The 25,177-nt window shown below is 60.9% G+C and overlaps 1 protein-coding gene across 4 annotated transcripts in view; it reads right to left on the bottom strand.

Annotated features, from left to right (window-relative positions):
• Positions 1 to 3,815: 3,815 nt before the first annotated feature.
• The window catches only part of FLT4 (fms related receptor tyrosine kinase 4), a 39,596-nt gene continuing 18,234 nt past the window's right edge, over positions 3,816 to 25,177 (bottom strand). For 2 of the 4 annotated variants that reach the window (XM_045827175.1, XM_045827190.1), the window contains exons 9-30: positions 24,798 to 24,952; positions 24,547 to 24,709; positions 23,099 to 23,225; positions 21,930 to 22,038; positions 20,676 to 21,038; positions 20,333 to 20,479; positions 20,098 to 20,229; positions 19,840 to 19,946; positions 19,461 to 19,596; positions 18,908 to 19,012; positions 18,447 to 18,560; positions 18,183 to 18,271; positions 17,909 to 18,059; positions 17,351 to 17,445; positions 16,846 to 16,968; positions 16,563 to 16,674; positions 15,454 to 15,553; positions 15,067 to 15,172; positions 14,439 to 14,593; positions 13,342 to 13,462; positions 10,365 to 10,450; positions 3,816 to 5,608 (exon numbers count right to left, since the gene is read on the bottom strand). In XM_045827175.1, coding sequence (XP_045683131.1) covers positions 5,416 to 5,608; positions 10,365 to 10,450; positions 13,342 to 13,462; positions 14,439 to 14,593; positions 15,067 to 15,172; positions 15,454 to 15,553; positions 16,563 to 16,674; positions 16,846 to 16,968; positions 17,351 to 17,445; positions 17,909 to 18,059; positions 18,183 to 18,271; positions 18,447 to 18,560; positions 18,908 to 19,012; positions 19,461 to 19,596; positions 19,840 to 19,946; positions 20,098 to 20,229; positions 20,333 to 20,479; positions 20,676 to 21,038; positions 21,930 to 22,038; positions 23,099 to 23,225; positions 24,547 to 24,709; positions 24,798 to 24,952 — 2,989 coding nt within the window. In that variant the 3' untranslated portion in view covers positions 3,816 to 5,415. Of the gene's footprint in view, positions 5,609 to 9,823; positions 10,122 to 10,364; positions 10,451 to 13,341; positions 13,463 to 14,438; positions 14,594 to 15,066; positions 15,173 to 15,453; positions 15,554 to 16,562; positions 16,675 to 16,845; positions 16,969 to 17,350; positions 17,446 to 17,908; positions 18,060 to 18,182; positions 18,272 to 18,446; positions 18,561 to 18,907; positions 19,013 to 19,460; positions 19,597 to 19,839; positions 19,947 to 20,097; positions 20,230 to 20,332; positions 20,480 to 20,675; positions 21,039 to 21,929; positions 22,039 to 23,098; positions 23,226 to 24,546; positions 24,710 to 24,797; positions 24,953 to 25,177 lie in introns of those variants that run through there. The other 2 variants (XM_045827181.1, XM_045827196.1) reach the window with 2 other exon arrangements.

The raw sequence follows: 25,177 nt of genomic DNA, 5'->3' as shown, positions 1-25,177 counted from the left end.
GGCTCTCCTGGGAGCTGAGACAAGGCCATCTCCATGGAGCCTGGATGTGGCCCTGAGAGGAGCAGGCCAGGGTCAGGGCTGGAGCGGGAGGGTGGCCGGGCTCACCGGCCAGGTACAGAGTTGGTGCCCTGCCCAGGGGTCACACCATGACTTTGCCACCACCCACCTCGGTTCCTTCCTCTTCCTCATAGCTCGGTCATCTGAGCCCTGGGGCTCTGGGCAGTGTCACCGGCGTGTCCTCTTCCTGCCTCTGTGGGCACCTTCACTTGGGTCAATATTGACCTGGCTCTGGGAGCACTTCCTTCTGCCCCTTCCCTGACCAGAGCCCTGCCTCAGGGGTGGGGCGGGGCCCGCTGCTGCCCACAAGGTGTTTGCTGTGTGGGCTCCAGGTGAATGTGATTGGAAAGCATGGCTTAACTGCAGGGCAGACCGAGAGCTGTCTTCCTCAGGGTTACAGCGGGGCCGGTTCAGGCTCAGGGGAACGGGCTGCTGTCCCCAGGAGCCTCCCATGAGGTTTCACGGCGTCTCCTACTCTGAGTGGCTGTGCTGGCCAAGCCATGTCCTGCACAGTTAGGTCCAGTTTACGTGTGCGTGTCGGCCTGGGCTTGGGTGGGGCCCCACCCCCCATGGATTGGAGGTGCTGCCAGCACTGGTTCCCTAACTGCAGTGGGGCTGGGGGTGTGGGTTGTATCATCCTCCCAAAGGAAGAAACAGAGCTCAGAACATTGGTGACCTTCACAAGGTCCCCTGGGTCTCTTCCCAGGCCTGGTGCTGCTCAGGACTGGAAGACACCTGGGCTGAGAGGAGCCACCTGCCAGGTGAGTGGCGTGTGTCCCAGCCCAGACTCCAGACCATGGCCCCACTCACATAGCGATGTACTCACGGCCACCCCGAAGTGCGACCTGTTCGAAGCTGATCCTGCTCACTAAACCGCAGGGGGTAGCAGCAGCCTGCCCTGTCATTTCCATCTCTGAGAGGCCGCAGAAGGGGCAGTGGTACCTGGCTGTGTCCAGGGGGCCAGGCCCTCTGTTCTTGGGAAGAAGAGCAGACCTTTCCGAGGGGGCCACGCTCGGTGGCCCAGCTGCACAAAAGCAGCTCTGACAGACTCCGGAGGGGCACCAGGGTCCCGGGGTCCTGGAGCAGGGCTGACGTGGCCCCTGGAAGCCTTACCCACCCTGGCTCACTGCACCATCACGGAGGCTGCCCCGTTACCTCCCTGGCCCCTCGAGTCTCTCTCCTGGGGCTCTCGTGAGCTCCTCCCTCAGCCCCTGCAGTAGCCCCTTCTGATACCCCACACCCACACGCGCTTTGGGGCACACTATGCCACCTTTGCCTCCAGCTGGAGAGGAAAGGGGTCTCTCTCCCTTCAAACACGGACTCTGAAGGATAGTGGGACATGCCAGCCACTGAGACCCGGGATAGTGACACGCTGGGCAGTGCCGGCTGCAGCCAGCAGCTCCCACATCTGTGAGGAGCACAGGGGTGTTCACTTGCTTCCAGAACTCCCTGGCGGGTCTCATACAAGGAGTGCATTTTCCCTACTAATGTCACTTTAATGCGATTCCTTCTAAAAACAGGCTTCCCGCCCTGGCCAGTGTGGTTCAGTGGGTTGGGTGTCATCCTGCAGACTGAAAGGTCGTGGGTTTGATTCTCGGTCAGGGCACAAGTCTGGGGTATGGGTTCAGTCCCCAATTGTGGCATGTGCAAGAGGCAACCAATCAATGTTTCTCTACCTCTCTTTCTCCCTCCCTTCCCCTCTCTCTGGAATCAGTTAAAGAAAAAGAAACAGGCTTCTCACCTCCCCTACCTGTTGTCTTCACCGAAGACCCTGCATTAGCGGAGAACGCCTCTTTCCTTATCATCAATGGCTGCAGCCCCAAAGGGTCTCTGTGGTCCCTGACAGGGTGTTTCTGGGGGTGGGTGTCTGTGAGTAGGGGGAAGGGCGATGGGTGAGTGGGTGGACGGAGTAATGGGTGGATGTGGGGATGGGTGGATGAGGAGAAGGTGTCTGAGGGAGGAGTGGGTGGCTGAGTCGAGTTCCCTCTGGCCTTCAAGTAAAAAACCAACTCCCAATTGGGGCTTCTAGGCCCTCTGGGATGGGCCCCTGCCAACCCCTCCTCTGCTCCCTCCCTTCTTGCTGTCCTGGCTCCTCCTGCATCCTGAGCTGGCCTTCGCAGCCCCTTCCTCCTGTGCAGGGTCTCTGGCCTGTGAGCTCCCTGGGGGACAGTGACTCTGTCAGGGCCCAGGATACTATGTGTAGCTCAGAGCAGGGCCCAGGAACCCCTCCTGATGCCTAGGGCAGTGGGAGGTGGGGATGGAATCACCAGCATCAGGGGACGTTCAAGTACGCCTTTGACCTCTCCTGAAGGACTGGAATCTCGTGTCTCTGGCAGAAGAGGGGTGTGGGTGGGCATCCTGAAGAGCTTGGGCCTGAGAGGAGGACGGGGAGGTGGGGAGAAGATTCCCTGTAGGCAGGAGGAGCCGAGGGACCGCAGGATGAGAGCAGCGGAGGCTGCGCGGCATGCCCCCCACGCCCCTCCTCCTGGTGGTGGAGTTCTGGTTCTCACTGGAGTCCTGCTGGAGTCTCACTGGGGAGTGAGAGTGAGGTGTGGCTGGGACTCCGAGTGCAGCCCGAGCATCCAGCCCACGCAGGATCTGAGGAGCCCCGAGGTGTGAGTGCAGCCCAGCTGAAGCAGGCACGTGGGGAGTGGACCCACCTCAGGGTGCGCTGGGGCTGCCATGCCAATGCCTATGCCAGGGCTGAGGCGTGCAGGCTGGGAAGGCGGCTAAAGCCCGCCCATGTCCTTGCAGAGTCCAGCTGTCCAAACCCAACGGGAGGGCAGTCTTTCCTGTACTCATATTTACGTTTATTGTAGAAGTGAGAACAGCAGACCTACCACCTCCTCTCACTAGAGTTGAAAATGAGGCTTGAGCCATGGGTGTCACACCAGGGGTGGGTGGGTGGGGTGCAGGGCAGACACCTCGCAGGCCCTGGGCCCCAGAGGAGTGGGAGAGGCTGGGGTGGGGAAGGCACAGGGCCTGGCCCACAGGGTGGCCTCTGGCTCCTGACCTTGGCTGGGCTTCTGTTGCGCGTGGGGCTGTGCTGACAGCCCTGCCCGTGCCCCATGTGCCTGGCTGCAGCCACGGCCCTGTCCAGGTGTCATCGCTGGCTTTCCCTCCTGAGCCCCTGGGACTGTTGCTGGGTCAGCCCTTCCCAGGAAGCATTCACGGGCCACATGCAGATGGCCAGTGTCAGGCCCTGTCTGCAGCCACCGTCGTGCCAGCCCTCACTGTAAGGGGAGGAGGTACAGACACGACAGCCCCGCCACTCTCTGCTGCCCGGAGCTCGGCTCCCTGGGTGGGGATGGAGACCAGGGTCCCCGCTCAGACCTGGCCTCGGATTCCGGGGAGGTGACCCCGGGCTTGCATGGCACCCTTTTGGGCATCCGGAATGATCACAGGCACCTGCTCCCAGGGGGAGACGTGGGAGCTGGTCGCAGTGACGCCGCCTGGGCTGTGCTCCCAAACCCATTGCCTGCAAAGTGCCACGTCCCTTCAGACATATAGTAGATAGGGGAGCACCTTTCTAGCGCTTCAAACCCAGGATGGGTGCTCCCAGGTGTGCCGGCGCCCTCTGCTGGTGGCTTTGGGGAGATGGGGTCCTGGCTCTGAGGCTTCTGCTGCCCTTTCCTTTGGTGGCCTGTCCAGTGGTCTCATGGGTCTGACATTGATCAAGGGGAGGAATGCTGAAATCAAAGCTTTGAAGAGAGCTGGGACTTAACTGAGAACCCATTCACTGTAACTCAAAGACTGGCATCAAATTTATTATTATCTTTTGTTAAATATTTCAGAGCTTTTCGGAGCCCGTGGTGCACAGGGGCATGGGAGGTTTTCTCCCCAGTGCATGGCTGTGCATGCGGCAGCACATGGAGGGGCCTGGTGGGCCATGCCCTGCACCTGCGTCCAGCGTGTGGCTTCTCCACCTGAGACCCAAGTCTCGCAGTCAGGTGACATCAAGGAGCAGGCCCAGTGGGGAAGTGAAGGTCAGTCACACCTGGGACACTATGCGTATCCTAGGAAACAATACACAGTGGGGGAGGGTCTGTGTGCAGGCCCCTGCTTGCTGCACGGCGCCTGTCCTGCAAGCGACTGGTGTGCTGGGGTCAGTGCCAGCCTCTGTGGGGCTAACTGGGAGGCCAGTCTTTCTACTTCTGGGGGTGCGGGGGGCTGGGCAGTGTGAGCTGGGGTGGGGTGTGGAGCAGAATGGCCCCAGCCTCCAGAGGATCCTTGGCTGCTCCTTCCTGACAACAGAGGTTTGAGTGGCAGGGCGCCGATGTCAGGCAGACACCAGGAGCAGAAGACAGGGTCCCCTGGAGGCCACATGAACATTGCTGATTGCCTGGTGGCATGGAGCAGCGCCGGGGGGCCTCTGGGCCAGCCTGGAAGCCTCCTCGGTGGTCACCTCTCAGAAGGACCTTCACAGCTTGGGAGGTGCTCCGTGGCGGGCCCAGGACCCCAAGGGAAGAACCAAGTGATTTTTCGAACGGGGCTGCTCTAGCCCATCTGTCTGCTGCTGCATCCGGTCCTGGGCCAGGTGGGCAGGCAGGGCCGACCCTTCTCCAGAGGCACTGCGGCTGTGTCTGCTGTGTCAGCACCAACTGGGGTTTGGGGTTGAGGATCATCCGGATTCAGAACAAACTTCCCTGGGTTTCCTTCAGATGGAAGTTTTGAAAAGCGAATTCTTCACAACAGCTCAGTTTCTCAAGTTCTAATGAAAACAATCTGCAGAATCGTCCTTGCCCGCCGGGAGGGTGCGCTGTGACTGAGCTGCTCGGGGGCTCAGGAGAGGAGCCCCCCAACATACACACAATTCCTCACCGGTGCTTTGAGAGGGGACCCAGCATCCTCACTGCAGCCCTGCGAGGGCGAGTGAAGAAGGGCCCCCCCAGGGGACGGGCGGAAGGGCTGCTCAGGGATGAGGCCTTGGGGAGGGGCTGGGAGGCCGGAGCTTTGCCCTCATGGTCTGTGACTGTCGGGTCCTCCGGTTCCTCATCAGAAGTGGGGATCATGCCACCGCCCCCAGTGTGGGCGAGGCAATCAAAGGGCCACTCTCTTGGGCGTGCCTGACCCAGGGCTGGGCCCCGTGGACACTGAGCTACGGGGAATCTGATAGGAAGGGGAGAAGGGTCTGAAGGGTCCATGCAGAAGTTTTGGGCAGGTGTGGTGGTGGGGTTCTGGGAGCCCTGGAGCCTGGGTTTTGCTCTGCATAGCTAGGAAGGGGTAGCCAGGGAGGTGGAGACACCTCCCAGCAAAACCAAAGGAGATGTGGGCTCAGCCCCAGCCTCCAGCCCCCCACCGCCCCGCTGGGCCTGCATAGTGGGCACCTGGGGCCCTGGGGGCTTTGCCAGAGCCTTCTTAGTAGCTGCTGTCTGCGGAGAAGGGCACGTGGGCCAATGGGGTGTGGTCGCCCTCCCGGGGTGGCCCTGCCAGCTCCCCGTACTCGCTGTTACAGAACACCTGGCCTCCCTGTGCCCCGTGGTGGGGCCGCCGCCGCCGCCCCTGGGGGTCAGGGTGTGCCATGGTCACATTCCAGCCGGCTCCTTTACAGCTGCCGAGACAGGGAGGATGGCGTCAGCAGGGAATGGGGGGATTAGGGACTGAACCTGGGCGAATCCAATTGGAATCACCAGAGACAGAGACACACCTGAGTTTTAGTGAGTGTGAAGCCTATGGAAATACACACAGGTGTCACTTATGTCACCACCAGACTGGTGCAACTGTTGGCAAACGCTGGAGCTTTCCCCATCCTGGGCCCCGGGGTGGGACAACAGAGAACACCGAAGCTCAGCCCCCAAACCTGCTTCTCGCCCTGTCCCGCCATCTCTGTGAAGAGCACCAGTGCTGGCTCCATGGCTCAGGCACCCGGGCAACCTTGCTTCCTCCCTCCCCCGCCACCCTCACCCAAGCCACCCAGCAGCCCTGCCTGCTCTGAACTCGAAGTGCATCTCCACCCCTCTCTCCAGGTCTGCCCATCGCTGTGTGGTGTGCGCCAGCCTCCAGCCCACCCTCCCCTCTCCTCCCCTCTCACTCATCCGGCCTCTAGTCCACGCCTCAGAGATCCTTGCCGCCGGAAGACCTCCTTCCCCTCACAGCAGAGCCTGCGAGAGCTTCCCGTCACTCACAGAATGAAACCCAAGCTTCTCACACTGGCTTAGGGGCCTGCACGGTGCTGCGGCCTCTCCCGCCTCTCCGATGCCCTATGACGCTCCCTGTGATGCTCCCTCCGCTGCTCTGCTTTCTTTGAATTCTTGGGAAATGTTGCTTTTGGCTTTGCTTTGCGTGGTACTATTGGAAGACTAGATGCCAACCTGCCTCTTTCTTTGTGGGTCAGTCTTTTTGCCCGATTTCCCAGAACGTTTCGAGTCCAATAGTTCAGCCAGGATATGCCTCAGAGTTTACTGCCTAGCCTGGCTTCCCAGATGCAGACTCAGGTCTTTCATTTAGAAGGCATACTTCGAATTACAAGTTTAAAATATTTCATTCCATTCTACTATTCGCATTTTCTTCTTCAGAGACTCCAATTGTGTACATACTGGATCTTTCCCTATGAATTTCGAGATCACTTTCTTTTTTATTCTTTTTACCTCTCTATTAAACATTTGCATTTTATTTTCTTGACTCTTTTCGCGCCCATTTCTGTGTTCTCCATGGGAAGTCTCCCCCATCTGCTGTGCCCTGGTCGCTCTAGTTGCCACACAGCAGCCCCTCTGCTGGGTTCGCTGCGGTGCCCCCCCACCATGCGCCCGCGTCTGCACTTCCGATTCCTGGCGCAGCTGCGTGTCTGTCTACAAGTTCCAATTGTGCTGGAGCCTTTGTCAGTGTTTTTTTGTTTTTTTTTTTTTTGCCTCTGCTTCATATTTTTGAGTGTTTACATCTACTGGAAGTTTGTATTCCATTTTTCTTTTTAGTGCTCACGCTGCCTCTGGGTGGGCAACGCCTGTTTCTCCTTGCACGGACTGTGCGCACTGGGGCTCCTGCACCCCGCAGCGCGTGGCCCTGTAGAGAGGGCCGGGCCCGGGTGGCTTCCTCGGCGTCTTCGCTCAGGAGTGCCGCATCAGCCCCACATCTTTGGTGTCACTGTGAATTCCTTCAACTGTGTCCTTCTTTCCAAAGGCTCTACTCATGTCCCACACCCTGTCATATTGCCACTGGGGACTAACTAGCAGTCCGCTTAGCTGGGAGTGCGGGGCCTTCCTGGCCGCTGCCGTGCTGACCGAACCCAAGCCCAGGGTTTCCGGCCCTTCCTGTTGCCCACAGACTCGGGTGACGGGCCCCTCTGTGGGCACGGGAGCCGGCATCCTGAGTGGCCAGAGGAAGCTGGAAGTGAGGATGAGCTATCTCCCCAAGGGTGAGTGCTGAGCAGTGGTGAACGGAAAACGGGAAAGGACTGGAGATAAACGCCCTCCTCTCCCCGCCCCCAGGCTCTCTGAGGCTCATTCTCCGCGTGCCCTTTTGCACCCTCTGCGGGCCAAGTGCCCGCCCCTGGCAAAGGCCTGCCGCCCTGCTCTGGGGCTTCTATGACGCTGCCAAAGGGCACCAGCACGCAGCGTGTCCCTGCAACCAGGAAAGGAAGCTTCTGCAATAAGTGGCTCCCTTGGGTGTGTGTCTGTCTTCTGGATTCTTGATACGATTTTGCTTCTGCAGGACTCTCATCGTTTGTGTTTTCTTCTTCCTTTACCAGCAAGCATCGGAGGCGCACCCTCCCCAGGAAGCTCACTGCCCTTCAGAAGCGGTGCCTGCCCGCGAGAGCCACCCCTCCTGGTGCACGCAGCCCCTCCTCATCTCCCCGGCCTGGGGCCGACGCCCCGGGTTCCGTCTCCTCCGCAGAGGCCCAGCCGCGCAGTGCTGGCTGTGGCCAGAGTCCATCTCCTCGGTTCAGTCACAGGCTCTGAGGGCCTTATTCCATGTGTGAGCATTTGAATTTAAGTAGCTACCCTCCCTGGACCCTCTCACTGAATTACTTTTATTGAGAGACAAAATACTGTTTGGTAAAGAAGCATTAGGTAGAAACTATTTCTGTCCATGCAATTGGCAATAATTTCCTCAAACAGGGTCACGAATAGGGGTCGCTCAATAGAATCAATAAAAACAAGAGCAGGCCAACACGCCCATTTCAGCCGCATTATTCATGGGTGTTTGACCCCACAAATGCCAGTGTCCACAGTCCCTCAGACTCTCCCTTTGCAGGCCGCCGGGGACAATAACCAATAGTGGGTGCGGACGGACCCCACGAACAAATGCACCTGTTGAGAAGGGCTTCTGGGGGCTCCCTGGGCTCCAGTTTACAGACAGCCGAGCAGCTGCTGCTGCTGCTCAGGGCTTCTCACGCAAAGGGCACCCCAGGGAGAAGCCGGCACTGGACCGCCCACCTGCGCTGTGCCCCTGCCTGCTGAGCCAGCTCTTATACAGGAGTTCCTGGGAGTGTGCTTTAACCAGCAGGGCTGAGGCTTTGCTTGTTTAACCAGAGCTGTGCAGCTACACCCCCATCAGCACCTTCACGGACCATCCATCCAAATAGGACTGTGTTTTTTGGACCAATTAAACTGTGAGGATTTAAAAATCCTCATTTGCATGAGAACAGACCAATCAGGGACCAGGGCAGGGACTTCTCTCTAGATAAGTCAGCTCCCCTCTGGCGCACAGAGCACTTTGCCTTTCCCCAGAAGGCTGCATGTAACGGTGCAGCCAAGAGGGGAGCCCCAAATAGGGATCTGTAATAAGATCCAGAAGAGCTTGGAGATAATTGGCTGCACACCACAGGGACACACCTGCCCAGAATGCTGGCAGCTGTGGCCAGTTGTGAGAGGAGCTGGAAATGGGGCTGCAGAGGAAGATTGGCGCTGGGATTTAAACGGAGGCACAACAGCCATTGGGCATCTCTTACTTTTTGGGACCACGTGTCTGTTTAGGACCACGCGGCTTTGGAAGTGCTCCCTTTTGCCATGTGGAGGGTGCCAGGAGGACTGTGTGCATTTGTGGGGAACTTTAGTTTGTGCTATTTCAAATAAATAATAAATTCCTTTCCTTTTCACTGATCTCTGGTATTAATAGACATCTTTCCTCAGGTGGCGGGCAAAATGAACCCAGTAGGTGGGGAGGAACCCCCAGAGAAAAAGGGGGGTCTTTTATATCATTCCGCCTTGCCCCCCTGCTCTGTTCTGCAACAGGCAGACGGCTGCTTCCCCTGCTGGAGCCGAAACACCGAGGCCAGCTCCTGGGACCAGAGCCTCGCCTCGCAGAGCAGAGCAGAGCGGGACAGAGTGGAGCTGTCCAGCCAGAAAGGGGCCTTGTGCCCAGGGCCTCCTCACAGCCCTGCTGCTCCACGCGGGATGGGCTGCCGCACAGCTGAGCCATAACATCATTGAGCTTTCTCACTGCCGTGCTGTTTGGTAATTGAGCTGTTCGCACCAACCACAGTTTTCTCATTCACTGTACCCCAAGTTAGGGGTTCCTGTGGTCACCGAATTGGTACCAACGACCATTGCTAGACCTTGGTTAGGCTGTAGAGGTCATAAATTACTGACCAGAAAGGTGGAAAAGGACATCAACTATGCCGATAGCACAAATAAATCCTTGGGGTGACAACATATAAGTTGATTCAGGAACAGCATAGGTGGAAGGCGAGGTGGCTTTGGGCAGCTGTGTGGGAGGGAGCCCAGGGCGGTGTGAGCCGAGCGGAGCGGGAGAGAGCCCTGTTCTGAGCTGCGTTGCAGACACAGCCATGGGCGCGCACTGATAAAGTGAACCAGCAGACACTTAACTATTTTATCTGCAGCATTAAAAGTTTAAATATTCAGTATTTGGAGGGTATCTTGTTGGGCAAGTGGTGATCATCTTCTAAGCAGGCACCCTCAGTACAGGATTTCTCTGTCACTGTATTCTTATCAAAACAGAATGTCAGCCATGTCCAGGTTACACCATCTGCGGGGCTCCAGAGGCCACCAGGCGACGTTCCGGGGGCCCCGGGGCGGCGGGGGCCTACCCTGGCTGGGGAGGGCTGTGCGTGCGCACTGGGCATGGAGGATCACACTTGGTTTTACAAAGAGGTGGTGTCCGAGCATCTGCCAAATGGAAGAGAGGTGTGGGACCAGGCCCAGGTGTGCTGGGTCCGGACGGGGAGGGGGAGGGTGCTCCTGCAGAAGGGCTGGTGGGCCAAAGGCCTGGTGTCCCAGAGTGCATTGCTTTGAACACACAAAAAGGCAATAGGGAGCCACGAAAAGTTTCGGATAAGAAAGTGACAGGTACACGCAGGCCCGGCCCAGCCCCTGGACCCCTTGCAGGGGAGGGGGCGCAGGAAGCCCTACCTGAGCCCGGCTGCTTCTGTGTGCCTGCTCTCCAGCTGCTCAAGCTCCTCAGAAGCCAACACCATGCCGCTGTCTGTCTGGTTGTCCTATGTGGGGAGAACAAGCCAAGGCTCTGGGCCCCACCGAGGCCTGGCTGCAGGTGCCCGCCCTGGGTGGGATGGGGCCACATGCACCGCACCACTGCCTGCCTCACACCTCTTGTGAGCAGGGGACAGACATCCATTCCCTCCTCTGAGCACACGGGGGATGGTCATCAATCACTTCTGCACACAGAGAGAAACTGAGGCCTGGGAGCCACTCCTGCCCAAGCTCAGGAGGCAGCAAAAGCTAGAATACCCCACATGTGGGGACCTATAAGGCAGCCATGCATGTATCAGGGTGTTAGGACAGGGGCTTCAGGGTCTGAACAGCCCTTATTAAATGCTGCTCTTGCTAAATGTTACAACGTAGCACAGTATTTTTGCAGAGTGCTGTAAATAGGGTGAGCTTGGGAGGAACTCCAACAGATAAATGTAACCAATGCAAAGAAGAAATCAAGGTGCAATTGACCAAATAGTGTATAAAAGCAGGGGCCAAGCCTCCCTTCAGGGAGGATTTGGATTTGCCAACCACCTCCTTTACTTGTTGCCAAATAAACTACCTGTGACTACCACGTGCAGTTTCTTGAACAGAGCACCTCAAGCAGCGAACCCGTGAGTTCCGGAGCAAATCTGGTGACTCAGATGGAGTCCTCCTAAAAGGACACCCTCTCAGCCTGGTGGGGCAGTGGGCAGCGAGCGGCAGCTGTCCGGGGCTCACCTGCTTACGTCTCTGCAAGAGGAGGACCTGCTCTAGGGGACTCCTGTTCAGTGCTGACCACCAGGACAGCTGCCTGGCCACCTCTCGAGAAGCGAAGGGGCACCTGAACCTGCTTCCTGCTTCAGAAGGGAGTTGGCAGGACAGCCCCTGGGTCACTTTAATTAGTATTTCCATTCTCGTTTTGGGTGCAGGGTGGTCAGAAAGGTAATTTCAGTTCTGGTGAGGGCTTGGTTTCTGGTTGGTCAGGCAGGAACTGTCTGTGGGAGGCAGGACTCCGGGCAGACCTTGGTCTAACTGTGGAAGGCTGAGGGTCGCCTGCTGGGCAGTCCAGGACATCCCTAGGGGACCATCTCCAGTCCGGTGTCTGTCCTGCAGGAGTTGGGCTGTGTTCTCTGTGCCTTGTCTGGCTTACATGTTCCCATGTTGGCTACAGGAGACTCAAACCCAGTCCCCAAGGGCAGCCCCTGGGTGCATTTGTTCTTCAGAATTGGGCTGAAAGAGCTCTGTTAATTGGACTTAATGAAATTAAGCATGGACAAAAATGAAGAAATGTAACAAACGGGTCAGTGGTGGGAACTGCTCCATGCTGGGAGTCTGCTGAGCATTTGGAAGGCACTGCTTTCTAGGTACAGCTTTCTCGGGTTTCAGCCTTTACTGCCCACAGGTAAGCCCCTCTCCTGCACCCCCTCCCCTGCACCCTCTCCCCTACACCCTCTCCCCGGCCTGCTTCCGCCCAGGCAGGGCACTGTCTGGAACCACCATGCCAGGGCAGAACTTGTGATGGGAAATGGGAATGGCACCCCCGCAGTTCCAGAATGCAGAAAGGCCCCCGTTGGATGGTCTGTGCCACTGGCACAGAGGAGCCTCCTGGTTTCCAGGGGAGGTGACCTGGGACCTGCAGGATGGAGCGGCAAAGGCTTGGCTGTGGGACACGGGGGCCAGTCTCTGGCTACTGGTGTAAAGTCATGTGCTCAGGTTACATGGGAAGAACTACTGGTTTATCTATTAACTCTTCGCATGAGACGCCCATTGCTTCTCTTCCTCTGAAGGGTAAGGAAGAAAATGGCATGCCACATCTCTTCGGAGAGTCTCATTGGTGTAAGGAGGTGTTCTATTAGCAGGTGTGGCTCCAGAAATTTTACCAAAGGTGTGGTGATAGAGGCCAAACCTTCTAGGTGTAGGGAAAATGAAATGGAACTGAGATGACCTGATTGTATTGGTGCCGGAAAAAGAGAAAAGTCTGCTGTGGCTTAAAACTGCAGTTGGAGTCAGCTTTACTGGGCTTGCAGAACGAAGCGGGCAGAACCAGCCACGTCTGTGTACCGACCGAGTACGCAGGGCAAAAGGGCAGGCTTCCCAGTCATGTGGTGTGGGAGGAAGATGGAAAAATACAGGAAGGAAACTGAGTTGCTTTAGGTAAGATTTTCAAGTAATCTGACCAAGTGAATTATGGGGTCCCTGTCCCTTCACCTGCAGCATGGTTTTGAGGCCACTGACACTGGGCGGTTGCACAGCTACGCACTCACTGGTGCCAGAGCCCCCTCAGGTCCAGAAGATGCCTCAGACCTCAGCTTCTGCTCTGAGCAGCCTCCCATTAGCACGCCCTCTCCCCTCCAGAGCTGTGAGGTGGGTGGGGGTGCCTCCTCTCTGCATCCACAGGCAGGACAAAGTGCTTCTAAGCTGTGTCCCCCCTTGGGAAGTGGCCCCCACTCAGCCTGGGCACAGGCCCCCGTGACTGTGGGAGTCTGCTGACTGGCAGAGGAACAGGCTGGCCAGGCACCAGCCCTGCCAGGAAGCACAGGGGGCAGCTCCGTGCTTTGTTGCAGCAAAGGCAGCCATGGATGTTTAGGGACAGAACACCATGCTGCCGAGCATGGGCCGGACCAGAGAGGCAGAGGGGCAGCTGGGCCACCCAGAGCCTTCCTCTCAGCAGATTGCGCCAGGATGTTCTGGCTGCCCAGGCCTGTCCTCTGCCTCTCACAGCCCCACATGTGTGGGGTGTGAGGAGATTATCTCAGCCCGTGGTCTCTTGGACTCCTGAAGCCAGGGGCTGAGCAGTGCTGGCACCGCTCACTCTGGCAGAGGGCTGGGGCTGTGCGAGGGGGGAGGGTGTGGGCCCTGCAGGAGCACCTAGGCCCCAGGTGTCCCTGAGCTGGGGTGCATGCCCCCCTGCATTTACCGCGGAGGCCTTGTAGGTTGTTGGGGTCATGGGAAATTCTTCAAACGTCTTCATCCTGGAGGCGCCCTGGGTCTGCGCCCCTCTGGCCAGGCTCCCGGGAAAAGCCACACAATTGTAGTATCTGTGGGGAGCAAACAGAAAGTGCTGAAGATACTCACCCCGGGGCCCTCCAGAAAGTCGGGCCACCTCTCCCACCTGGTCTCCTGCTGGGCAGCACCCAGGCCTGGGGCTGGAGCTCTGCCCTGGCTCCTCCCTGGCACCCTCCCACCTCTCCGCAGAGGATGAAACCTGAGGCCACTGTGGGGAGGGTGCAGAGGGGAGCGAAGCCGCCAGCCGGGCAAACGGGGAGGCCTCCACCCCAGGATGGCCGCCCTGCGCACAGCAGGCAGTCCGAGGGCTGCAAGCCCCCACCTGGTCAGCACGTGCACACGGGTGTGAGCATTTGCGTGTGTGAATTTGCATGCACACATTTGCGTGCACTATGCCATTGGTGGAAGGAGCCTGGCAAGAACCAGCGGGCCCTTCCTGTCCCCAGGCCTGGCCCTGTTCCACACAGGGGCAGATGGGCAGGAGTCTCAGGACCCTCCTCAGCAGGGCCAGCGGGAACGGGGAGCACAAACAGCTGCCGAGAGGGACCTCTGGGACCCCAGACTACGTCTCAGTCACGGGCTCCAGTTAGTGGGGGCCCGCCCTGCTCCCAGGGTCTCTGTCAGTGGCCCTGGGGACTCATTGCCCCTCCCTTTTCTCCTCAGGCGAAGTGGAGCTAGCCTGGCCACCGCGCCCCAGAAGGACAGTCCCTCTGAACTGGAGATTGGGGGCAGAGGCTGGGAGTGCAGGGAAGACAGAGGGTGGACAGAGGGGCCGAGGGGCCACAGCTGGGGGCGAAGTGGAGGCCGTGGGCCTGCAGGGCTCTGAGGCTGACTGGGGACGGGGTGCTCTGCCACCAAAACCACTCTGCAGTTGGACTTGGCAGAGAGCAGTCTCTCCAGTCCTTGAAGTTTGCTTTTTCCCTGATGACTAATGTGGATAAGAGATACCATGTCCACACTGTCCTCTTCCTACCAGGGGAACCCCTGGACCTGGGGAGTGTGGCTGACCTGGCGGCCACGCTGTGCTGGAGCGGGGTCGGCCAGCTGCCCTCCTCAGCTGCCTCAGCCTTCACAGCATGCAGGGCAGTGGTGGACGCCTTCCAGAAGCTGCCTTCCTCTAGGCTCAAGCTGCAGGGCACCTCGTGGACTTCCTCTTCCTCCTCCTAGGGGCAGGAACCAGAGTGGTGGCAGGGGCAGGGCCACCGTGGACCCCAGCCACCCAGGCCCTCAGGACTGCCGGCATTCTGGCCAGAGAAGGGCTGGGCTCTGAGGGCTCAGAGGGGGCTCAGCCGGAGCGCCTTCTCCAGGATGCCCAGCTCTGCCACCCAGGGACCAGCACCAGCACCTCCCGCCTTCTTCTTGAGATACAACTGAGCACTAAGTGCCCTGGGGCAGGAGGTCTCTGGGCCCTGCTCCAGGCCCCAGAGCGCCAAGGCCCCATGTGCCCAGGGGAGGGACACATGAGGCGAGGGCAGGTGCAAAGGAACAGGAGGTGGGGCTGTTGGGGAGTGGGGGAAGGAACCTATCACTTCACTCAGAGTAAGGAACTCCTTGAGGGCCAGGAGGAGCTCTGACCCTCCGCCCCCAAATGCTGGCCAGAGACTGCTGCAGCAGGATGTGGCTAAGAGGGGCTCACCTGTGGGCCCCCGCTCAGAAGCAGGTCCCCCAGCATCTCCACCAGCTCAGAGAACGCAGGCCGCTCTCTGGGGTCTCCAGACCAGCAGCTCAGCATGATGCGGCGTCTGCGGGAAAGCGTGGCTGGACTGGGTATGAGGGACCGCACCCTGCACCAGCAGACCCAGCCGCCTCCCCAGCCTCACACCCACTGCACCTGCCCCCAGGGCTCAGGCACCCACTGTCCCTCCTGCCTTGGGGGAAGAGAGGAGGAGAATGAGAGACTGCCTGCCAGCCTCCATTCCCATGCCCACCTGCACCAACTCCCTACTCCTGCCCCCTGCCTGCACGCCCCGTTCCGCCCCACCTCTCCTGACGCCCAAAGCCTGCTTGGCCAGCAGGGACTCACATGGCAGGAGAGGCCAGTTCTGGGGCCTTCATCCGGGTGCCCTCTTTCAGCTGCTGGCAAAACTCCTCGTTGATCTGCACCCCAGGGTATGGGGAGGCTCCTGGCAGCAGGAATAGGGGGTGCGTGGGTGGGAAACAGGTAGCTGCTGCTCCACCCAGCTTCCCAAATCGCTCTGTCCTGGCCACCATGGTGGGTGCTCATCCTGCAGCTCCTGAGGGGCCTGGGCAAGGCTCTCCCCAGCCCCAGGGCAGTGTGGCATTGCCCTGCCCACGAGGCTTACAGTGGGCACTGGTGCTTTCCAGCCGTATCAGCAACAACAGGGCTCCTGAATCACCAGGGGCCTCGGGGCCTCTTGGTCTCCCTCTGCCTGCCCACAGCAGGCCATGCGGCAGTGCAAGTCGGGCTGCTCCCACCTTTGTGTGAAGCCCCGCACAGCTCCCCTTAGACGGAAACTCCAGGTCCTCGCCCAGCCCGGAACAGCCCAAAGGAGCTGCCAGGGCCACCTTTCCTCCCTCTCACTGCATCTATTGACCCTGGCCCTGCCTGCCTCCTATACTCAGGGACCATGGCCCTGGCCGCTGTCCTCCCGGGCCCACCTGCCTCTCTGTACCCCTTCACCAGCCCAGCCTCCCAGGCCCCTGGCTCACAGCACCAGTCCTCCCTGGGAGCTCCGTGCTCTCCCTTCAGTAAAAGCGTTCATCTCACTAGTTCACTGCTTGCTCCCTCCACCCCCAGTGTAGGGGCCTCTTCATCCTGGTGCCTGGGGGGCCCAGGCTCCCACATGGGGCTTGCATAAGCAGGCGAGCCCTCAGAGTGAGCCCCAGACAGGTGAGAGGGGTAATCCCCACAGCAGGTGAGGAAGCAGCAGCCACATCCCCACAGCAGGTGAGGAAGGGCTCCGTGGTGGAGAGAGACTGTGGAGGACCTGTTGGGCCTCGCCCGGTGCCCTCCAAAGGAGCTAGGGTGATCCACCTGGGTGGGTCGCAGGGGCTCTCAGAATGACTAGGGCGGAATGCCCCAGGCTGCCCAGGCCCCTGCACCACAGGGCTGGTGGGGCTTGGAGCCTGAGATCCCGCCGGTCCCCACCCCGAGCCCTGCTCTGCACTCACCCAGGGAGAAAATCTCCCAGAGCAGCACCCCAAAGGACCACACATCACTCTGCGTGGTGTACACCTTGTCGAAGATGCTCTCGGGAGCCATCCACTTCAGGGGCAGCCGGGCCTGCAGGCAGCAGAGGAAGTGTGGCTCCTGATTCTCGGTTCTGTCCCCAGCCCCCTGCCTCAGATGCTCCAAGGGTCACTTGGGTCCCTGCAGGTCCTCTGAGCTTCCCTGTAGACAGCAGGGCATGCCCCCCACCCCGCCACCGTCCAGAGGCCTGTGGCCCACACTCACACTGCCTTTGCGCACATAGTCGGGGTCCTTGTAGATGTCCCGGGCCAGGCCGAAGTCGCAGATCTTGACCACGTCGCTCTCTGACAGCAAGATGTTCCGAGCAGCCAGGTCTCTGTGGATGCACTAGGGGCACGAGCCCGTGGAAGGGTGGTCAGCAAAGGCCCCTGGGGCAGGGTCATGGCCACGGCCATGCTGAGGCCCTGCTTCTTCCACCCTGGATCTCTGGGCACCCCCAGGACTCGCCGTGCGGGGGGCTCGTGGAGGTTTTGGGACAGCGGAGGAGGCTGTGAGGCAGGACAGACTCTGATTTCACATCCAGCTCTGCTGCTGACTGGCTGGAAATCCCAGGGAGTCATTTCCCCACCACGTGGACTCGGTTTTCTCCACCAAGTGGGAGAAATGCACCTCGACCTCAGGGTCATTGTGGAGGGAGCTAGGACCGCTCACGTCATGGCGTGCCGGTGGGTCCCCTTCTCCCCTCTGAAGGGCCTGCGGGGGCAGTCACCTTGCGGGAGGCCAGGAACTCCATGCCTCGAGCCACCTGGAAACTGTAGCAGACAAGGTCTTCCATGGTCAGCGGGCTCAGCCATAGGTCCTCGGCTGTATAAAGGAGCAAGGCGGGCTCAGGGGGATCTCTTCCATGATCCCCAAACTCCATTTACCACCCCAAAGGCTGTTCACCCAGCCCTCGCTGCATCTCTTCTGGCACTGGCTAAAGAGCTGTGGGCCCTCTCCCCGCCTCAGCCTGCACTCTGCCACCCCCACTACTTCCAGGTCAGCGAGCACTGTTGCACCACTGGACCCTTGCACCTGCTGTATCTGCTCCACCTCCCTGTCTGCAGGGCAAACTCCTGCTCATCCAGTGAGGCCCAAAGCAAACCTTAAAAGCTTCTATGGAAACCGCCCCCGAGTGGTCCTGCTTTCCTACTGCGAACCCATTACCCCTCTCACATGCAAGTCCTGCCAGGAGGGCCCCAGGCCAGCTTATGCCACTGTCCCCTAACCATGCATGAGGTATCGTGGTGCCTGCCACATCTTGGGCAAGAGGAAGCCAGGCTTTTACCTTCTGGGGCCGGAGGGTCCCGCTCTGCCCTGCCCTTGCCCGTCAGCAGCCTCGTAAAAAGTGCCCTTTCACTGCTCCTGGGTTGCCGCCTGTCAGCTCGAGCGCCTGCCACCATGGCACGGAAGCGCCTTCGCTGCTCGGAGGATTTCTCCTGCGATACACAAAGTGGGTTCGAAGGGGGGCCTGCCACCTACAGCAAAGGCATCACCCCAGCCCACCTTGGCACCCCGCTGTCTCACGGCAGAGCTCTGGCCCTTGGAGGGTGCCCACTTACCGCATAGGGGCTGAAGGCCTCCCTCTTGGCGCGTAAAAAGTTGGAGAGGTTGCCGTATTTGCAGAACTCCACGATCACCATGAGGGGCCCTGGGGCGGGGCGGGGCGGGGCAGGGCAGGAGCTGAGTGTTTGGGAAGCCAGGGCGCCGGGAAGGGCTAGCACCGCAGCAACATCCCTGCCCGCCAGCCCTCCTCCACCCCAAGCACCCACAGACTCAGTGCTCCGAGGGCCTTGCCTCCCATGCAGGGCGCTCCAACCTCGTACCGTTAGGCTTGGTGCACGCCCCTAAGAGGTTGACCACGTTGAGGTGGTTGCCGATGTGGATTAGGATCTTTAGCTCAGACATCAGCGCGCGGTGCTCGCTAGCGGTGGCGCCCTCTGGAGGAGACACAGGGGCTTCGCGTGGTGCCGGGTCGCCCGCCTCGTCCCAGTCCCAGCGCTTAACTAAGGCACCTTCAGCGCTCTTGTGGGGTGGGGGGCGCAGGGTGCCCAGCACTGCCCAGCCGCCCCCGTGAGGCAGGAGGTTCAGGTGGGGTTGCGAAGGATGACTCAGCCCTGAGCCCCAGGCCCGGCTCGGACTCCCAGGGACTCCCCTGTAGAGCCTTGTGTGAGACCCTGGCTCTGAGCCTCAATTTCTCTTCCTGCACCACATCGCTACCAGCACACCCGGAGCTGCTGCTCCTCCCCTGCTCAGCGGCCCCTCCCTCCACTGGCCGAACCCACACCTTTCAGCATTTTCACGGCCACAGTGTCACAGCTGCTGCCTTTGTTGATTCCGAAAGCGGAGGCTTCCACCACCTTCCCGAAGGCCCCGTGGCCCAGCACTCTTCCTGTGGGGACAGGGAGCCGAGTCCAGGTGAGCTGCATGGAGGTGAGGGTGCAGAGGGACAGAGGCAGCCGGGCAACCGGTGTGGGGGCTGGGGAGGAAGGCCCAGAAGGGGGAGGAAGGGCAGGAGCCCCTCCGCCAAACAGGAAGAGCCTGGGGAGCAGAGCAGGCAGAGGGTGAGGACAGGCAGACAGGAAGCCCTGCATCCTCTCCCAGCAGGTGTGGTGGGCCCACCCTGCTCAGAGCAGCAGGACATGACCCCGGGGGGCCTGGGAACTGGGAGCCCTGGCTGTGGTTCTGGGGGTGCACTCCCAGATGGATAGGTCAGGACAGATGGGGGCCAGGCGGGACTTCCTGGCATGAGTTCTGAGAACGGGTGTATTTCAGGGCTCCGCTTGCTGCCTCCGCCAGGTAGGACAGGGCGGGTGGGGCGCGCTGGGTGCTGGCCTCACCGAGGTGCAGCCGGTCCCGGGGAAACTCCCACTGGCTTGCATCGTAGGACAGGTATTCGCACTGCTCCTCCAGGGGCACCTCCCCGGGGTCCATGATGATGGACAGGTAGCCGGTCTTGATGTCCGCGTGGGCTGGCTGGGGGTCGGGGTGGGGACAGCTCATTGGTTGGGCCCTACCTCCGTGGCTTGGGTACAACGCAGCCCAGGGCAGATGGGACTCAGTCAGGGAGAAGACAGTGGGACAAACCAGCTCTGGTCCCATAAGAGCCCAACAAGGAGGGGTCAGGGCAATTTCCAGGGAGGCGAGGGTGCAGGGTATCTCACGGGCTGGCCCAGGTGGAGAGAAGCCCCGTGAGGAGCTGGGGAAAGGAGTGCCTACCCTCCTCATGTTACAGAAAATGACGAGGAGGAGGACCCAGAAGAAGACGGCGATGACCCCGGTGCCAACGAGGATCACTATCTCCATGCTGCCTTTATCGTCGGAGCCTGAGTGAGCAGACGTGACCGTGTGTAGAGGGGGCGACAGCCCCTCCGCGCGAGCGCCCCCTTCTGGCGGGCACAACTTCAGGGGGATGGCCACAAGAAGGCACCAAGCGAGGGCGGGAGGTGGGCGGAGGCGCGCGAGGGCAGCCCGGACCTTCCACGGCCACGCTGGCGGAAGAGTTGACGCAACCCTTGGCGTTACACACGCTGCAAAGGTAGCGGCCCGCGTCCTCCTCACGCACGCGCTGGATGCTCAGCTTCTGGTTCGAGTCCGCCAAATCGATTCCTGCAGGAGGCGGGTTGTGCGTTCAGGTTCAGATGGGTCTGGGGCTCTGACCTCCCGAGCCTCTGCCCCACCCCACCCGCCTTTGGTAGGCTCCGCCCCCTACCGGACTCTTCCTCCAGCAGTCGCTCATCTTTGTACCACAAGATGCTGGGCACGTGTGTCCCAGCCACCCGGCACCGCATCTCCAAGGAGTCGCTCACGTTCACCAGGAGGTCGGTCAAGTTCTGTGCAAGCTTCGGGGCTTCCAGGGCTGGGGGCGGGAGTCAAGAGGAAACTAAGTGGAATGCAGAAAGCCAGAGGGCCCAAGGAAGGGGCCTCCAGAGAGCAGAGAGCTGGGTGGGAAGGCGAGGCTGTGCACATGGGTGGCCGCCCGGCGCCTGCTGGGCTGGGGGAGAAGGCTATGTGGGAAGCACTGCCGTTTCCCCCACCAGCCCTGCTCGCCTCACCCTGCACCGACAGGTACTTCTTGTGGCAGTGCTTGTCCTGGCTGTGCCGGTCCTGCACCTCGCACACGTAGTCGCCCTCGTGCTCGGGCGCCACACGGGGGATGATCAGACTGAGCGTGGTGTGGCGCGCCCCGGGCGCTGCCTCCTCCAGGCTGGCGGCCAGTGGTGTGGCAAACAGGTGCACGTTCTTGCAGTCGAGCATCAGGGGGTTCCCGTGCGCGTCGTGCAGCGTGGACAGGTTGAGGCGGTACCAGCGCAGATGCTCGTAAGTGTAGTTGTCTGCCTGACAGCTGAGGCGCACCGCCTGGCCCTCCAGGGGCTCTTCCGATGGCTCCGATTGGATGCTGAAGCCGTCGGGGATGGCTGCAGGGGCAGGAAGAACCACGGTGACTCTGCACCAGCGATATGGTGGCTCATCTGCCAGGTGCTTGCTCCTCGTTTCTCATTGGCCTTTGGGCTCACTCAGCTCTCAACCAAGGGACACCACCTCCCCTCACTGACCACCGGCGGTCACAGAAGTCAGCCCCACCAGCTGTCCTCATGCCTGCCTCCCCCCATCACCTCTCCTGGACATGCCCCACCCACCCCAGCTGCTGCCCCACTTCTCCCAGTGGGCTCCTCCTTCCCGGGCTTAGAGGAGGCCCCAGTCTTCATCCTGCCTTGCTGTTGACCACACCCCACCACTGCCCTGTCCTTGACACATTCTCACTGTCTCAGCTTTCCCTGAAGCTTTTGCACTCTGATTTCCTCTGGCCACTCCTTGTCAGGCTCCTGTGGGCGCCTCTCGCCGCCACCCCCAGAGTGTCCTCTCTGGCCCCATCTATCTTCTGGGTCCCCCACCACACTCCTAGGCCCAGTGACCTCCCTTTTGTCAAGTTCTTAGCTTCCTGAGGTCTCTAACATGTTAGAAAATCTGAGGAAACTAGGGACCTTCTCCCAGGGCAAAGCACACTGATGCACCACCTTCTTCAGACCCAGGGTTTGGGAGGGGGTGGGGAGAAACAGGACAGTACCCGGGGGGAGGCCCCTCCAGGGCTGAAGGCAGAGAGGGTGCTACTGTCCCCCAGGGGACTGGCACCCAGTCCATATGCCATGGTCGGCAAGTCTGTCCCTCCCGCCCAGATCTCTCTCCTGGGTGCCCCACGGTCACCAGACTTAAGTGGGCCCCAGCCCGGTCTCCTCCTCTTCCAGGCCTGCTCTCCTCTAGCGCCCACCTGCTCCCTGACACCCGCCCCCCCCCCCCGGGGCACTCACTGGTCACGTAGAAGTAGATGAGCCGCTCGTCCTGGCCCACCTTGTTGAAGACCACGCACTTGTACATGGCGGACATGTTGGCGTACTGGATCACCAGCTTGCTCACCGTCTGGGCAGAGCACAGGCCGAGAGTCCGTCTCCTGCCCCTACCCTCCCCTTCTGCAAGGAGGCGGCTGTGCCCACCAGGCATGGGGGAAACTGAGGCTCTGAACCGCAGGTGACAGAGCTCAGAGGCAGGGCCCGGAACGTATAGAAGAGGAAGTGAGGCTTCGGGCAGCAGAGGCCAGGGGTGGGGCGGGGAGGGCAGTGATCCTCGGAAAGGCCAGGCGACAGTGCTGTGGATGGCTGGCATCGCAGTGGATGGGGTCAGAGGATGGCCACAGGCAGGGCCAGAGAGAATTCTGGCTGTGGATGGGCTCAGGTTGTGGCCATCAGGTTGAGGAGGGGACAGGGGCCTGGAGGTGCCAGGTCAGTTCCAGCCAGGGTCAGCAGTCGGTCTATGGCCTAAGATGAGCGGCAGGTCCCTACTGGGGGCCTGTGTGATGTGTGCATGCCGGCCCCCGGGCTGCCCCCGCCACCTGTGGTCCCGGAGCCCTGGGCAGAGGCAGGGGGAGGCTGGGCCCTAGACTTCCAGAAGGACTCTGGCCTGGGGCAGTAGGAAGCTTGGAAACGGGAGGAGAGAGGGCCCTAAGCCCTGCCTACCACCCCAAGATGCACGCCGCCCCCCCAGCCCACTCGAAGCTGGGCACTTCCTGGCCAGGCCTGGAACAGGAAGAGGCTCTGGAGGTGTGCAGGAAAACAGGACGTGACTGTAGGAAGTGGGTGCCTTTGTTCGGTCCCCTCCCCCCCCCCTCCCCCCCGGCATCTTCTAAGCATTGCCCGCAAGGCTGGGCCAGGGGCTCGGCAGCTTTTGGTAGGGACCAGGCCAACCCCCAGCCTGGATCCCGTGGGCAGCTGGAGGCCATGGCCTGGCCAGGCAGCCTTGAACCCTATCTTCCTTGTTTGGGAAGCAGCTGGCCCTCCCCGCACACTCAGGCCGGGAGCTGAGGCCCGGAGATGCTCCCTGCAGAGCCCTGACGGCCTGGTGGGCGCCACGGAGGCCAGGACTGGACCCCCCTTACCCCCACTCTCCTCCTCTCCTGCCAGGTGGTGGCTCGGCTGGTCCCTACCTTGTTCTTCCCCTCCACAAACTCGGTCCAGGAGTCCAAGCTCTCGATGGGGTTCACAGCGTCCTGTGTGGTCACCTCCCTCCAGTCCCGGCACTGCAGCATGCGGTCCCGCTGCTGCCGCCGGCTGCTGGAGACCAGGGTGCACAAGGCCTGTCAGCGTCGTGGCAGGGAGGGGGCGTGTTGTCACGCTCAGGGTCCCCTCCTACTCTGTGGTGGGTAGGTCTGCCTTCGGCTGGGGGGAGCAGGGGCGCAGAGCCACTGGCTTCCGGAACACTCTCACTCTGTGCGCTCAGGGCCCTATGACTGTCCTGCAGGGGCTTCCAGACACTGCCTTCCAGAGGGGGCCAGGGCAGGACGCGTGGCACCGGGGGCGGCTCTGTGGCCCCCTCCTCGCATGTGCCCCTCCTGCAAGGTCTGCCTAGACCCCCGGGGGCAGCAGTTAATGCCCCTGCCCCACGAAGCCCTGTCCCTTCCTCCCCCCACAGACAAGGGGTCTCCTGCTAGGGTCTGGACCCCCAAAGGAGGCTCTTCTCTGTCCTGAGCAGAGCACAGTGGCCAGGGCAACTGTCGGTTGGTACCGGACATCAGAAGGAAGCAAACTTGTAGGCACCAGCTGTGACTCATAGCCTTGTGATCCGGAAGAATCTCTTGTGAGCCTTGGACATTGGGGGCTGGCTCAGACCCACGGCCACCCCTGCTGAGCTTCCCTCACTGACCACATCGGGACCACAGCCCCTCCCTCGTGCCGCTGCCCCGTCTCCTCCCTTGGGTCCCAGCTAACACCCCTCCCCAACCGTGACCCTCCAACCTCCTTGTGATAATCTCTTGCTAAATGGCAAACAGGCTCTGACACTCCCGCTCAGCACCCTTCCCTGGCTCCCTAGCGCCTTCCCAACCACAGCCCACCTCTGCACCCTCTTCTCCTGTGCCCTGCTGCCCCCAGCCTGTCCTGTTGGTGCCCCCTTAGGTCTAAGGGAGCATGGCCCAGCAGGTGGGCAGGCTCTGCTGCTGAAAGCGGTGACCTTGGGGAAGTCACACCCCTTCTTGGACCCTCAGTGTCCTCCTCTGTAAGGGCTGGGGGTAAGCGCTACGCAGAGGAGCTCATGAGCGTGGGCGAGCTTGGTATGCCACGCCTACGCTCAGTCCAAGTCTCTGGACCGTGGCCAGTTCCACCTGCCCGGCAGGAGGTGCCCTCCTGGACCAGTGGCATTGCCCCGGTTTCTCTCTGACGACACCAGTAAGTGCCATCCATGTGGGAGGGCTGGTCTGACAGATGTGGAGAGGCTCTGAGCCTTGCTGGGATGGATGGCATCAGGGGCTGGTTCCAGTGCAATGGAGACAGGGTTTGAGTTTAGAGCGGGGCTCTGGGAGAGGTGCGAGCCGTGGGTCACGGCTGTGGCTGCAGACAGGGCTGGGAGGCAGGGTGAATGGGCTGCAGCCCCACTCACAGGCTGCGCTGGGCGAAGGTCTTGCAGGGTGTCCACGGCCTCCAGTGCCACTGCACGCTGAGAGGAGGGGGCACCCCGTGGGCAGTGCAGGTGAGGGCCTGGCGGCTGCGGTGGGAATAGATGCTCGGGGAAGAAGCCTCCTTCTCGTGGATGCTGGGGGGCACTAGGAACACAGGCAGGCAGCGGTCAGCCGTCCACCTGACCACGCCCACATGCCCACTGGCCCACCTGCCTGTCCCACCTGCCCCTACCATTCACCACCAGTTCCAGACTGATGTTGCACTTCAGGCCGGCCACAGAGTTCCGCAGGGCAAGGGTGTAGATGCCGGCACTGGCCTCAGTCACCTCTTTGAGCACCAGGGCATGAGGACTATGGCGCCCCGGCACAGCCTTCCTGTCCTTGTACCTGGCCAGGGAAGGGAGTTCAGGTGCTGGGCAACCCGTGCAGCCCCACCCCTGGGTACTGGCTCCCTGCCATGCCCCGGCCCCCACAGCCGGGAGGTGCTGTGGGGAGGCAGCCCCCCAGGGTAGCCTGGGAGGCTGTGGGGTGCAGGGCAGGGCACTGACTCTGCTCTGGGGTGCAGATGGCCTAGAGACTTTGGGGGTGTCTCCAGGTACCAGTACGACCACA

The sequence above is a fragment of the Phyllostomus hastatus genome, unplaced genomic scaffold (assembly GCF_019186645.2).
Source record: "Phyllostomus hastatus isolate PE091 unplaced genomic scaffold, TTU_PhHast_1.1 phas_contig_150, whole genome shotgun sequence".
Classification (NCBI taxonomy): domain Eukaryota; kingdom Metazoa; phylum Chordata; class Mammalia; order Chiroptera; family Phyllostomidae; genus Phyllostomus; species Phyllostomus hastatus.
The sequence above is the reverse complement of the archived record's forward strand: the minus strand, read 5'-3'. Positions and strand labels throughout refer to the sequence as shown.